The sequence below is a fragment of the Heterocephalus glaber genome, unplaced genomic scaffold (assembly GCF_053883595.1).
Source record: "Heterocephalus glaber isolate CG9 unplaced genomic scaffold, H.glaber_assembly_v1.0 deba00001608, whole genome shotgun sequence".
Taxonomy (NCBI): domain Eukaryota; kingdom Metazoa; phylum Chordata; class Mammalia; order Rodentia; family Bathyergidae; genus Heterocephalus; species Heterocephalus glaber.
The window spans coordinates 8602578-8617448 of NW_028258379.1; the positions used below are offsets into that span (position 1 = coordinate 8602578).

The 14871-nt window shown below is 41.9% G+C and overlaps 2 protein-coding genes across 2 annotated transcripts in view; one reads left to right on the forward strand and one right to left on the reverse strand.

Annotated features, from left to right (window-relative positions):
• Nucleotides 1-4010: 4010 nt before the first annotated feature.
• On the forward strand, nucleotides 4011-13606 carry Rdh12 (retinol dehydrogenase 12). The gene is made up of 7 exons (XM_004837343.3): nucleotides 4011-4226; nucleotides 6378-6496; nucleotides 7217-7372; nucleotides 8139-8243; nucleotides 9037-9246; nucleotides 11005-11194; nucleotides 12901-13606. Exons 1-7 carry the CDS (start codon nucleotides 4159-4161, stop codon nucleotides 13001-13003), a joined length of 951 nt encoding a protein of 316 aa, XP_004837400.1. The 5' UTR covers nucleotides 4011-4158; the 3' UTR covers nucleotides 13004-13606.
• The window catches only part of Zfyve26 (zinc finger FYVE-type containing 26), an 83841-nt gene continuing 80157 nt past the window's right edge, over nucleotides 11188-14871 (reverse strand). The window contains exon 42 of the mRNA XM_087195302.1: nucleotides 11188-11845. Coding sequence (XP_087051428.1) covers nucleotides 11681-11845 — 165 coding nt within the window. The 3' untranslated portion in view covers nucleotides 11188-11680. The remainder of the gene's footprint in view (nucleotides 11846-14871) is intronic.

Consider the following 14871-nt stretch of genomic DNA (forward strand, 5'->3'; position numbering starts at 1 on the left):
ACACCATAAAACAAAAAAACAATTAAATGCACAAGTCTTAAGTATATACTTGCTGTTTTGATAAGTGCACAGATCCATGTAACCCAAACCTCTTCTATGACAGAACATTCACATTACCCCAGAAGGTCACTCATGAGGGGTTTTTTGTTTTGTTTTGTTTTTTGGTACCAGGGATTGAACTCGAGACCATGTGCTTGCAAGGCAGATAGTGGCACCTCTGAGAGCTAAATCCCCAGCCCCTCATGAGATATTTTTTGATGTGTTATGTGTATATTGATCTCAGGGACTGGAGACTAATGAGTAATCAGAGGCAGACAGAATTAAACTGGGAGAAGAAAGTTTTGAAGATCAAAAGTATTGGCCAGTATCTCAGTCTCTGAGGAGTTACTAATGTCTTGGTATGAACAGTAAGCAGATTAGTTTGGCTGGAGCTAAGCCAAGGCACAGGATACTATGTGAAACATTATTTTGCTCTAATCTTTTTCAATGATACACATACCAGGGCTGGAGGTGTAGCTCAGTGGTAAAGTGTGTGCTTAGCATGCATGAGTCCCTAGGTTCAATCTCTAGCACCAAACAAATAAACAAACAAAATAAAACAGAACAAAGAAACACATATCAGCGATTTTCAGTAGGTTCTACATCCTGTAAGGCAATGGATCCCAAATGGGGGCAAGTTTGCAATATCTGGAGATGTTTTTGGTTGTCATAAAGGGGATTAGGTGCTACAGGGATCTTAGGGGGTAGAGGCCAAAGGTGTGCAGACACCTCTGTTTTAGTCTGGGGAGAAAGGCTGACCTGTAAACCTGATCTGTAATTCACCCAGGTGAGGTGAGTAGAGAGCTCTTCTCTAAGGTGTTGTAAGTGGTGAGTGCTTCATTATGGCTGAATATCAGTCGGGTCCATTCCAGCACCAATTCCCCTGATGTTTTCAGCTCTCTATGACTTACCTTCATGTCTGTCTCTGATGGAAAGTTCCTAAAAAGCAGGTGTCAGGTTGGTCCTTGACTTTGCTGTGGGGCATAGCATGTTTGCTTCAATATTGGTTTAAGAACTAGCTTTACTTTGTGATGAAGTGGTTAATTTAACAAAAATAAAGCAGTTATTTCAAAGTGACATAGGTCTTTTTGGCGAAAACTTTAATTGTTAATAGGTCATAGGCTATGATCTGTTACACAAAATACAAAAGGAAATAGTAAAATAAAGTATCATAGCATCTAGGAATCCAGCAAGGAAAAATTAAACTTGATCCTTACTTTACTCTTTAGACCAACATTCTAATAGATGGAAGATACAAACATGAAAAATGAAACCATTGAAGTCCTAAGAAAAACCACTGGATACATTTTTAAATAATATTAGAGTGGTAAGACCTTTCAAGTATGACAAGAGACTCAAACCAAAAAGGAAATATGTTTCTTGTTTTGTTTTGTTTTTTGGTACTGGGGATTGAACTCAAGACCTTGTGCTTGTGAGGCAGGCGTGGTGCCACTGAGCTAAATCCCAGCTTAGAAAACATATTTCTTTAAAAAAAATCTTTATGACATAAACCACTATACACAAGGAAAGAATGAGAAATGGGGTGAGGCTTAGATATGTTGCATATGTTGCAGACAGAGTCTACTTAGTATATAAAGAATTGTTGCACATCAATAAGAAAAAGAATAATAACTGAACTTATTTACAGTCACACCTGGGTACTTGTTGTTAGTTCTTCCTAGAAAGTGATGAGACTGAGTCCTGAGTGAATTTTTCCCTTAAGAAATAATGTAATTAGATGTAGGTTTTGGACTGTAGTATTTAACATTTGTTTTTAGCAAGCTATTTGTGTATTTCCATAATTTTAGATGCTTTGTATTTCTTTTAATGTCTTTTCTCCAGAGTTCTGCATATTGTTCTTTATGGCTGCCTGCCTCCAAGGTAAACTGAGTACCATCTTTGTTAAGTGTGGGGGATTTTGGATTTTAGTTAAAGGATGTTCCTTTGGGAATCATCGGATCACTCCTTGTTCTGTTGGTTAGGTCCATGGGTTTCCCAAGAGGCAGGAACTACGTCTTTCTTCTACTTGGCATGTTCCAGAAAATTGTGGAAAGAAATGCACAGAGACACAGAATTTGGGTAAAATAACAAAGGCTTTACTTGCAAGCAGGTGAGACTGACAGAAACTGGTCAGGTCGGGGTCCACGCTGCCCTTTGTTCAACATTTCCTTTTATATCTTCTTTATCCATTATCTCATCCCTAGTGGTCTTTGTTAAGTAAATAAAATTCCAATTCCTGTTTAATGGTTAGACACAGGTGGTTCCTATCACTGATTACAGTCTTAAACACATGACACCTAAGGCACATATATCACAAGTTTGCTCAAGGATCGCAACTTTGTTCTTCAGAGTTAAGATTTTATCTATAGTAGAGCTACAATATAGGTCAAAGGAGCTATATAACCTTCACTTTAAACAACAAAAGCAACAGGCTAAGGGAAGTTTTTAAAGGGATACATGACCTATTTTGCTTCTACAACTACTTTAATGGTTAATCTACTAAGCAGTCTAAAACTTTTTCCCCATCAGGCACAGTGCCTGGCACCAAGAAACACTGAATAAGTGTAAGTCGCATGGGTGGGTGAGTGAGAGAAGGTATGAACACCTGTCTGCCACAGGTGTCTTCTTTCATGTGCGTGTCCACATGGAGGCTCCTCTGGCTTCAAAGCAAGGACTGAGCTAGAGCATGATTTCTGGGGTCTTTTCACAGTTGCTTGACTCCTTTCCTATCCAAGAGAAAAACACAGAGTGAACAGTGAACCCCACTTAACCCTTCCCATCCCTCACACACATCCAGAAGCTCTGAGAGTGGATGCTGGGTTTTTGCTGTGTTTCCCCTCTTCTTTACTAGCATTCAATTGAGACAAGGCCCTCATCCATCACCTCTCCCTTTCTACACCGCACCCTGAGTAAAGCAAGTGGGAAGTGGAAAAGCAAGGGAGATAGGAATCAATATCATTAAACACAGTTTTTAGTATGTGCTAGCTTCTGTGTCCAAATTTCTGCTTTGCATAATAATTGAATACTTAAAACAAGTGGACATTCTCATTGTACAATTAAGTAAGCTGAGTTAACAGGAAGACTTGCCCAAGGTCACAGAGCTTATAAGTGGTTGAGCCAGGATCTGAGCCAGAAAGACCACCTCTAGAATCCATGTACTTAAATTCTACACTCTTTCCTTGGCATGTTTGTGAGTGTGTTAACTTAAATGAAGGATAACATAATGAACAGAAAAATGCACAAATCAAGAGACTAAGTGAATGCGCTTGTGTACTAGCACTCAGATCAAAGAACTGAACACTGCCAGACAGCCAGGAGCTCTGGCCATCATCCTGTCCCTGTCAGTACTCCTTCCTCACCAAGGATCCCCACTCTCCTCACTTCTTTCCCCATTTCTTTTTATTTATTTATTTATTTTGAAGACATGGTCTTGCTATGTAGTTCAGGCTGACCTTGAACTCACTATATAGCCCAGTAGCTCAGGCTGTCCTCTGATTCGTGGCAATCTCTGGCCTCAGCCTCCTGAGTGCTGGGATTACAGATGTGCATCACCCCACCCGGTTCATATCCTTCTATTTTAATCACACTTAAATTTCAAGCATCATGAGGTCCGAGTTTTGTTTTTTATTGCCCAGCCTGGTCCCCAATTCTTGGGCTCAAGTGATCCTCTTGCCTCAGTGTCCTCAATGGCTGGGACTATAGGCATGTACCACCATACCTAGCTTTTAGGAGGTTTGTTGTTAAAGTTTAAAAATATTCTATTTTGAAGGAGTAGAGGTGGTGTGGCTGGAAGATTACATTCCTAAGAAAAGACATATAATTGAGGGTAGGAGAGCTAGAAGGCAGTTACTTTCCATTTCCCCAAATTGTCTTTGACAGTAAGCTTATGTAAGGTGCTGCTCTTTCCTCTAGTCCCTCCCCTCCAAGACTACATTTCCCAGGAGGCTGTGCTCTGACAGGTCTCGGATTTAAATAGGATTCTGGGCTCTGCTTAAGAGCCAGGCTGTTGCTGAGCGATCTAGAGTGAGAGGAGCAAGCCAAGAAGAAGCAGAAGCTAGAGTTGGAGTCAGACCAGGAGCCCGAGCCAGACCGGGGTTTGAAGTTGGAGCAGCTGAGAAAATGCTGGTTATCTTGGGACTGTTCACCTGCTTCCTTTCGCTTTTGTACGCGACAGCTCCATCCCTCAGGTTTGTCTTAATTCAGCAACTTCTAATACTTTACCAAGTCCTGCTCTGGGAGCCAGTTCTCAGCAGCTGAAAAAAAGAGAAAGGGAAGGAGACCAAGGGAGAGAAAGGTAGGGCAGAAAAAGCAGGAAGGAAGGATTCCTGGATACCACTGTGGAAAGCGAGAGGGAAGCACCTGGGGTGGTATAGGTGGGGCTGATTTGGAAGGCGAAGTGGATGACTGACTGTTAAGTAGCTCAGTGGCAGATTTAGGTGGCATTCCCCGCTCTTTCATTCTGTTCTGTTGGGCTTCTGTGACAATCTTCCCTTCTTTCCCTGGGCAAAGTGGCCCTGTTGGGTTGTTATAGGGGTGTGTGTGTCAGTGCTGAGGGAGTCATTCTTAAGTACCAGGTACTCTGAGAAAGAGATAAACTCTCTTCCCCTTGATACTAACCTCAATAAATGCTTTGGGATGGCTCATTAGCTGTGGGATTTCTGGAAGTGTGAAAGAAATGTATTCTGGTGGAGAATTTTTAAACGACTGATGATCAAGAAGGTTGTATGGGCATATTGGGGAGAATATTGTTGGACACAGAGAAAGACCTGGATTCAAATTCCAGTTCTGCCACTAGTAGAAGTGACTTGAACTTCTGGGCCTCAATTTTTCCTACTGTCATGTGGAAACAGTGCTGGAGTGGCTGAGAACTTTAAATTATGTATGGAAAGTAGATAGCTGGGTTCCTGGCAGTCAGAAGCTGCTCAGGAAATGTTAGTTCTACCTCACTCCGTCTTCTTGTTTAGAGCTTGGGAAATCAACAAGGGAGATTTTCTCTGTGTGTGCTGATGACCAAAATAAAATTCCTAATGCAATGGCACAAAGCCTCTCAGGGTGCCCTTCTCATTAAAATGAGAGAGGCAGCCCAAGAGTGGTATTTGGTATCATTATTAATTTTTTTGGTACTGGGGATTGAACTTGGGAACTTGTGCTTGGGAGGCAAGTGGTGGAACCACTGAGCTAAATCCCCAGCTGTGTTATTTTATAATATTCAGCATTTGTTTTATGGGGAGGGATTGTAGTCTTTTTATTTATGTGTTTATTATTTTTTAATTTGTTTTCTATTAGCACATGTTTGTGGTACACATTGATAATACAAATTGTGCAGAGCTGGTAGATGTACATAACACATCTGAATTCTTTTTTTTCATCCCCTTCCCTTCCCCTCCATCCCCACTCCTTCCATCTCTTGGTCTGCTTCCCTTTTGCAAAGATCTTTCTGTTTTCCTATCATCTTTTATTTTCCTCTTTAATTTATTTATATTTTGGGTTTCTCATATAAGAGAAATCATGTGATATTTAAACTTGTGTGTTTGATTTATTCATGTAACATTATGGCCTCAAGGTGCATCCATTTTCCCACAAGTGACTCAAGTTTATCCTTCTTTATGGTAGAATAGTGCTCCATATACTCTTTATCTATTTATCTGTTGATGGACATATAGGCTGCTTCCAAGATTTAGCTATTATGAGTTATGCTGCTATAAAGATGAGTATGCATGGATCACTGTAATGTGAGGATTTTTAACTACTTCAGGAAGATACTTATAAGGGGAATAGCTGGGTCAAATAGAATTTCTAGTTTTAATTTTTTTGAGGAATTTCCATTCTGGTTTCCATAGTGGTTGTACTAGTTTACATTCTCATCAAGGGCGGTATTTGTGTATGACCCCCCCACCCAGGATGCTGTTCATCAGTTACTCACTGTGATGCTTACTGGAGACCAAGGGCTCAGGGCAGTTGATTCTACTAATGTTCATCACACATATGTTTTGGGTACAGGTTGGAAGAGGAAGCTGACCTTTGGGAACCTCTAGAGACAGGAGCTAGATATCTTGGTTGTCTAAAAAAAAAATGTCTCCATCTGCCCTGGCTTGAGAGCACTTATTCTGTTGCCTGGGTGATCATTTGTAGTCTCTGGGCACATGGTGTTCCACCCTGCACCTAGGAGCTGGCCACTACCTTGCCCAGTAAAAACAAGTCCCATGGAGATTAGCTTCTTGGGGGGGCTCCTGACTCCAACCTCAAGATAGTCTTTGAGCCTGGTGGACTTTACTTTATGCATGTCAGTGTCAGTTGGAAAGGATAATGTGTGATGCTTTTGTTTCCCTTCATGACAGAAAGTACTTTGCTGGTGGAGTTTGTAGAACCAATGTGCAGCTTCCTGGAAAGGTAGTGGTGATCACTGGTGCCAACACGGGCATTGGCAAGGAAACAGCCAGGGAGCTAGCCCGCAGAGGTGAGTGCTTCCTCTTTGGTTCTGGAGGCCCTTGCCTCTCGCTCTCCTGACTGGGGATTCTACCCACATTGACTTGTCTTTCTTCCTGGGCTTGGAGACTCTGACAGGAACTCAAAGAACTTGGGATTCAAGTCCCATGTGAGTCTAACTTACTCTGTGGTTTTCAACATACCTCCCTGTTCCTTCTGTATTATATAAAGAAAGGAAAATAATGATAACTGTGTATAATAATATTGGTCAAGTCAGTTATTCTAATTGGAGATTATAAGCAGCATTAAGTATTAGAGTGTAGTTGGGTGTGTGGTGCAGGCCTGTAATCCCAGCACTGTTGGAGGCTGAGGCAGGAATATCACAAGTTCAAGCCCAGCCTGGGCAACTTAGCAATTCAGTGAGTCCCTGTCTCAAAACAAAAAACCCCAAAAAACCCTGGAGATACAGCCCAGTGCAAAGGTCTCAAGTTCCTTGGGGTTCATCCCCAATACTACCAAAAACCAAAATATAACTAGAGTGTGAAACAGAAGTTCCCAGCCTAAAGTTAAGCTGGCAGTGAGAAGACAGATCAGTGCTACTATGAGAATACAGAAGTGGCAGTATGGCACTGCAGCACATTAGTGGTGGCTGGGAGAGTGCTTTATTCATCATAGCGAATAGTGCTTTATTTACTATACCTCATTTTTCAGCCTACTATCTGAACACATTGCATTTTTGTTCTGGCCCCAGGAGCCCGAGTATACATTGCCTGCCGAGATGTACTGAAGGGAGAGTCTGCTGCCAGTGAAATCCGAGCAGATACGAAGAACTCCCAGGTGCTGGTACGGAAACTGGACCTATCTGACACCAAGTCCATCCGAGTCTTTGCTGAGGGCTTTCTGGCAGGTGAGGCCCTAGAACACAGTAAGGAAAATAGGAAACCAAGTATGGGAACTGCCTGTTCCACCCTGGACCATCTTGTGGTCCTGACATCGGAACTCTCATGATCCTACCGGACAGGTTCTACCATGTGAACCAGCAAGACAGCGATTTGGCAAGGGCATGGTGGGTAGACAAGCTGGGCAGGATCCACGCTGACTTTTTCCTTAGCACTGGGAATGTTGGGGGTGTCAGCTCTCTGTCTGGGCTTGTACCTTGTCATTAAGGTGTGGCCCTGATGCCATGTTCTTTTTCAATCCAGAAAATCAACCTTTTGTATCCACAGGCATTGGTGAGGTTGTGCCACTGCTACAGTTATTCTGGATCTTAGAAAATTACTGGCTTCTACAACTGACTGTAGAATCCATGACAAGCAAGGACCCGGTCTGCCTTGTTTTACCATTGGATTGCAAGGGCCCAATAGAGTGGGCCTGGCCCAGGGTTGCTAGTCACTACACACTTGCTGAACAGTGGAATAAACAGGAAGACATGGGCAACTCAATTTAGAAACCTAAAGCAGTACTTACTGAATACAACAGAGATCCATCCAAATGGGGGATAGTTAATTGACTGCTGAGGCACAGTTTGTTTTAGAAGACAGGAGTAGAGTGAACGATAACCTTGCCCCAACAGAGAGTTCATGGACAAGGGCAAGGGGCAAATACTCAGAACTATGACAGGGAGCTAGTGGACTCCTCACTAACCACAGGATTCCCTTGGTTGTGCTTGACAGAGGAAAAGAAGCTCCACATTCTTATCAATAATGCAGGAGTGATGTTGTGTCCATATTCCAAGACAGCAGATGGCTTTGAAACCCATTTTGGGGTCAACCACCTGGGTAAGTATCCTTGGATGACTCAAAAGGGAGGCACAACCCACCTTGTTCTCTGTAGAAAGAGGACACGATTCCAGTGAGAATCTCCATAGGTCTCCTAGAGCCTAGGATTCCAATAGATCAGACACTTTGCTTGTTTTCACCACCCTGAACCAGCCTGAAAAAGTGAGACCTTCCTATCCACAACATTAAGAAACTCCAAACATCAGAAGATACCAGAAGATTTCATTCTGGGATGGGACAGTGGCAATACAGGGCTCTGCAGGAGGACCAGGTTTGGGAGTATGCAGGAATCTGGGTTTGGCTGGAGGAGTCACATTCATATGAGGGGCAAACGGGCCACAGGTTGGTCCATGGGGGTAGGCAAATCTTGAGAACTTCAGGTACAAGACCCACTAGGGTTCAAACTTCAGGATGGTGATTTGAGGGAGACCAGCATGGAGCATGTTCATGTTGTTTTTGCTAATGATTCATTTTTCCTCAGTACGTGAGTGTACCTGAGCCCATGGTTATATAATCATGGCCAGAAGGAAAACTGGATGCCAGCAGGTGGGGAGTTTTTCCTGGCTAGAGCAATGAGCAGAGGTTAAAAAAATAATACAGATTAAGTGTAAGTGCTTCACTATAATCGGGCTCTGGTTCTTGCTTTGGGGAATCCACTAACTTGGAACCCTGGGATCATTAGCCCTGAGTTACTCTTGGTATCAAAAATTGTCCATACCCAGAAAAACAGTGAGCTAATGCTGAGGCAAGGCTGATGTTCTACCCTTCAGTCTCCTGCTGGCTCTCCTCCTAGGCCACTTTCTTCTCACCTACCTGCTCCTGGAGCAGCTGAAAGAATCTGCTCCCGCACGGGTAGTGAACCTGTCATCAGTGGTGCACCATGCTGGCAAGATTCGCTTCCATGACCTCCAGGGTGAGAAGTACTACTGCAGTGGTTTTGCCTATTGCCATAGCAAGTTGGCTAATGTGCTTTTTACACGTGAGTTGGCCAAGAGGCTTCAAGGTAAGCCTGGAGAAAGGGCCAGGGTTAAAATAATAAAAACAGGGTCCTTGGTTCAGATTAGATGTTCAGAGAAACTCCTGGGGTCAGGCTGTCAAACATGCACATTTAGGTAGTAGCTCTGTACACTGAGGTAGAACGAGGTTATCAACAGAACATCGTCTTTGTCCCCCAGAAAGCTTAATATTGAATTGATTTGAGGACCTCATAAAGTTATCTTACATTTATGTTCCATTTTATCTGTTAATCTCATTTGATTTTCACAACAGCCTTTTGCAACAGGCAGAGTAGGTATTATTGTTACAATTTTGCAGGTCATAAGTGAGGTCCAAGAAAATACCCAGCTCAAGATTATATGGCCAATGAAGGAGTCAGAAATAGAATGTGGGCACTCTGCTTTAAATCCAGGTGCTTGCTCCTGTGTGCCTGCTGCTGAGGTCATGTGGTAGGCTTGGTGGGCTGAGCCTCCACTGCCTGGAGTGAGGGAGCTGGGGCTGGATCCTGGGCCCCTGAGTCTGAGTTCTATTCTGCTGAGTGCTTGCCCTGTGAGTATATGGACATTCCCATTACCCTCTCTGATTTTTGTCCCCTCAGCTCTTAATGCTCAATGATTCTATGCTGCCCTAGGGCTTTGGATGAACTGGTGGCTCTGATATCTGAGAATCTGGGGACCTATTTTCTGTACTGAAAAAAAATCAGAGTTTGAGAACAATGGTCTTTATCAGCATACCAAAGGCAGAAGAGCAGGGTAATCATAAAAATACATAATAATACATAATAATTATAATACTAATTGGGAGCTTTAGGTGTTCATGCACTATAGTCTTAACTCATTTAATCCTCATAACATTCTTACAGGTAGATACTATTATTTCCTCCCCTCTACAAATGAGGCAGGTACAACATATTAAGAAAATTGCCTAAGCAAGTTTCCTAGTAGAACCAAAATTCAAATCCAGACAGTCTGCTCTGAAGTTCATGCTCATTACCCTACATTAGGGTATAGACCAGTGATAGCAAACCTTTTAGAGCTTTCAATGATACAAATAGCCCAATGCAGCATGTGTGTCATAGGTTTGCCACCACTGGTATAAATCTCAGCCCTGCAGCCTGGTAGATATGACCTTGGGCAATTTACTTAATCTCCCTGTGACTCAGCTTCCTCAACTGTAACTGGATGTCTTAATATTGCCTATCTCACAAGATTCCTTAAGAATTAAACGAGACAATATAGGTAAAGCATGTAACACAGCCCTTGCACTCAGGAAGTACTGTTTGAGTGGTGGTACCACGGGTGTCTTGGGGACAGGTTTCTTTCCATCAACACCCCATAACCTAAATCTCATTAGATGTACTTTTCAGGCCAGTGCAGCTCAAAACTAGGCCCTACCCCATCATCTTCCAATTAGATTATTAGCCCTTTCTATAGAAATGATAGAGATACTACCACTAATGATTGATAATACTCCTTAATACATGTTGTTTTTATTATTAACACTTAAGCCACAGCATAAAGATGACATCAAAAGAGAAGGGCTTTGAACCTTTTGGAGAATAGAAGGCTGAGTAGGCCATAGGTGTTTTTGGAATAGGTTAATGTCTTACTGGACAAATTCTGCCTGGCTAGGAGTGGTACATTCTGAACCCTGGGGTTGGGTTTCCAGAGTCCCATCTTTTCACTTATGTATTTTGCTGCAGAGATGAGCTCTTTTCCTGGGCTCAGAGTGTGTCCTTGGTCTCACTCCACTCTCTTTGCCCTAGGCACAGGGGTCACCACCTATGCAGTGCATCCAGGCATTGTCAGCTCCGAGCTGACTAGGCACTCCGTCCTTCTGTGTCTGTTGTGGCGATTCTTCTCCCTCTTTGTCAAGTCTACGAGGGAGGGAGCACAGACCAGCCTGTACTGTGCCCTAGTTGAGGGGCTGGAACCCCTGAGCGGCAAGTACTTCAGGTGGGTGACAGCAGCATGGTTCTCTCCATTACCTGTGTGTGGGCACAAGACTCCATACACTTTGCATCCAAGTAGCCAAGTTTGTGCCTGATGGTTGAGTCCAGGTTTGGGTTGGGCCTGCAAACCACTTATTATTACTTTTCCAAAGAAATTTATATTAAAAACATGTTAGAAATAATTGGCTTCATGGCTCTATTTTATACCTGGGTGCTATATTTTCACATAGACTTTGTAGCTTTCTGAAAGCTGTTTGAGACTGTTCTGGTGGGCTATGCCATAGAGAGAACATGAGTGGGCCTTCTGGATCCTTTTTCTCCTCTTTTAAACCTTGGGCTGGTTTAGCTCATTAATCCTTTAATAGTACTTGACAGTAAGTGCTGGGGGAAGGCTAAAATCTCTGCTCTGTGAATTTTGTGTCCCAATGCTGTCAAGATTGGCTTTATTTGTTGAAATACAGAAATTTTGGTACTGACTCTTATCTCAAATTCAGCATGCGGTGAGAGTTTGAGAGTAAAGGAAGCCCAGGATCAAATCTCCTTCCCATTCCATGACTTGATTCAGCCCATGCCACTCTGCTGTCCCACCTTGCTCAAGGCTGTTCATCAGAGCACCACTGAAGTGAAGCACTGGAAATAACCTCAGTGTCCAGCACTAGGAGAATGAATAAACAAGAATAGTTAATCACCATTAGCTGATAATGTTGCTTGAGCTCTTACAATGTGTTTGGCTCTCTTCTAAATTTTTAGGTATATTAATTCATATGATCACAACTCTGACAGGTGGGTAACTGTATGCCCAATTTACAGATGAAACTCAAGCATAGGACAATTAAGAAACTTGCTCAAGTTTTCAGAATTTGTAAGTGGTAGAGCTGAGGTTTATACCCAAGCAGTTAGACTTCAGCCAGAAATGTGCTGTTCACTGTGGTTGCCACTAGCCACATGAACTAGCCATGTCGAATACATGAAATATGGCTAGTCCAAATGAAGATGTGCTGTTAGTGTAAAATGCCCACCAAATCTTGAAGACATGGTATGAAAAAAGAAATGTAAAATGTCCCATTGATATTTTTTCATATTGGTTACATGCTGAAATATTTTGGCTATATTGGATTAAATAAGATATATTACTAAAATTAATTTCACCAAATTCTTTTTATTTTTAAAATGTAGCTAATAGAAATGTTTAAATTACATGTGTGGCTCACATTTGTGGTTTGCATCATATTTCTGTTGAACTAATCTACTCTAGAGTCAGAGTGTTTAAATTACTGTCTTAAAGATGTGATAGAATACTATACAGTCATTAAATATAATATTATTAAATAATATTTAATTTGTGGGAAAATGTTAGTAATGCAACACTGTGAGCAAAAGCATATAATAAAAAACCATGTAAGTATTCATGGAAAATACATAGAGAACAGTCTGGAAGTAGTCACTGAGCAGTTGTGGTTACTTTTAGGGAGTTTGAAGGAGAGTTAGGTAGAATATGAGGGAAGATGAAAGGCTACAAGTTTTTATTCTAGATATGGGATACTATATCACAACTTTAAAAAAATATTTAAAAATACATTTCAGTATAGTTTCTTTGAATCCAGTATATTACATTTTATACATTAGAAATATATTCTGAGAAAGAGACCACAAGCTTCCCCAACTGCCAGTTCTTCCTCTTACTGTTCACCCTCTGTATCTGCCTTCCAGTGACTGCAAGAGGACCTGGGTGTCTCCAAGGGCCCGAAATAAGAAGACAGCTGAGCGTCTGTGGAATGTCAGTTGTGAGCTTCTAGGAATCCAGTGGAAATAGCTGGTGGAAGAGCCATGGCTTTATCAGGCCCAATCCATGTGATGATGAAAGGGGACCAGAGAGAAGGCCAACTATAAAGGATTATCCTGCTGACTGGCTGCTGCTTCTGCTGTGAAGCCTACCTACTCTGATTCTCCTGACCCTTCTAGAAATCTTTGTACACCCAACCCTCATGTGAGGGTGGCTCATGGCACAAGACATTCTTGCCTACATTCTTCTCAAGACTTGACGAGTTGGCAACTTTCTGGGACAAGAGGTCTGGGCAGATTCCACTCATGCTGGGAATAGAGTAGAAAAACAGCCTGGAAAATTGGGCTGATTTCCTCACAGACAACAAAATCACCAGCCTACATGCTCAGCTGAGGTGACAGGAGCATCAGCAGTATGTATTTTCAGTTTATTGCCTTGAACTCTGGACTGACTTCTTTCCCCTGTGAAAGGCTAATTCAGGAAGACTGAGACTGGCTAACCTTGGCCAAATTTGATTTCTTCCTTTGAACACTGTGTGCAGTTGGGCATTCCCATTTCCCATCATGCAAGTGGTTTCTTCTAGAAAGTTCCCTTTACTCCAATTTCTAGAGAAAATAAAAATGTGGATACATCTCATTGCCTTATTCATTTTTCTCAGGGAGAAATGGAGCAAAGAAGAGAAGAGTAGTATCTTACCCAACCCATCCACCCATAACTTTCTAAGAATATTGCATCTAGGGGCAAAATCAGATGCCCCAGTTGGGTATTTTCTCAAGTTTCTTCCTGTGTTATAATTTCATTATCCGAGAAGTGAATGGAACAGCTTAAAATACAGAGCTGCTCAGCTCCACCACAGATTAAGATCAAGGGTAAGTACTACATTGAATTTGATACACAGACACAGATAAACCAAGTCCTGGAAATCTTTCTTCCTAAGTGTTATAGCTCTCCTTCCTTCTGGACTCCCTGTGAAAATTTTTGAGTAGGCAGACGTAGAATAAATGGTATCATGAATCCCCATGTACACACTGTCCAGCTTCAACAGTAGCAAGTTTTGAACTTAATTTATCTATTTACCCTATGGGATTTTTTGGGGGAGGTAGGTCTTGGCTATATTAAAGCACTTTGCAGGTATCCTATCATTCACCCACAAATAAGTTTATGTTTCTAAGTAGAAACCCTTTAAAAAAGTGAAACAACACCATCATTACTCCTAACACAATTAAAAATTTCAGAATATTATTTAATATTTGGAGTTCAAATTTCCCTGTTCAACTCACACATGTGTTTTAATTGTTGGTTTGTTGAAATCAGAGAAAGAGAAATGGTTATGAAAAGAGAGGAAGATTTTTTTCAGAAGACTGAGGGAATGAGTGTTTACTGTTGAAAGGGAGAATCAGTGGTACACTACAGTATCTGATACACACACACATCTATAGATATACATATATATCTGTAGATATATAGATATCTTGTACAAAGTTGTATTTTAACTGTTACATAAAGAACTTCTGCTTCTCAATAAGGAAACAAAGCCCAACAGAGAAGTTTGCAAAAGATATGAACAGTACATTTGCAGAAGAAATGAAAATACATGTATACCTAAGTAAACATGTCCAGCCTCTTGAGTAATTAAGGAACTGCAAATTAAAACAAGATTGTCGACTTGATTTGCTTGAGATCTGCCCAGGAGATTAATACAGCATATTTCTTCTGGGTATGTCTGGGGAGGTCATGGGGGCATGACCTTGGCCACTGTACCTGGTTTCTGGGCCCTTCCTCTCTGGTCTTGCCTTGTGCTGTTTCCTGGATACCATGAGGTTAGCAGCTTTTGTCCACCCTGCCATTCCTCCATGACATTTTTGTCTCTGAGCCAGCGGACCATGAACTGAAACCTC

Coding starts and splice junctions, on each gene's coding strand:
- Rdh12 (XM_004837343.3), top strand. CDS start 4,159: ATGCTGGTTATCTTGGGACTGTTCACCTGCTTCCTTTCGCTTTTGTAC. Junction 4,227..6,377: donor GCGACAGCTCCATCCCTCAG/GTTTGTCTTAAT, acceptor CCTTCATGACAG/AAAGTACTTTGCTGGTGGAG. Junction 7,373..8,138: donor TGCTGAGGGCTTTCTGGCAG/GTGAGGCCCTAG, acceptor TGTGCTTGACAG/AGGAAAAGAAGCTCCACATT.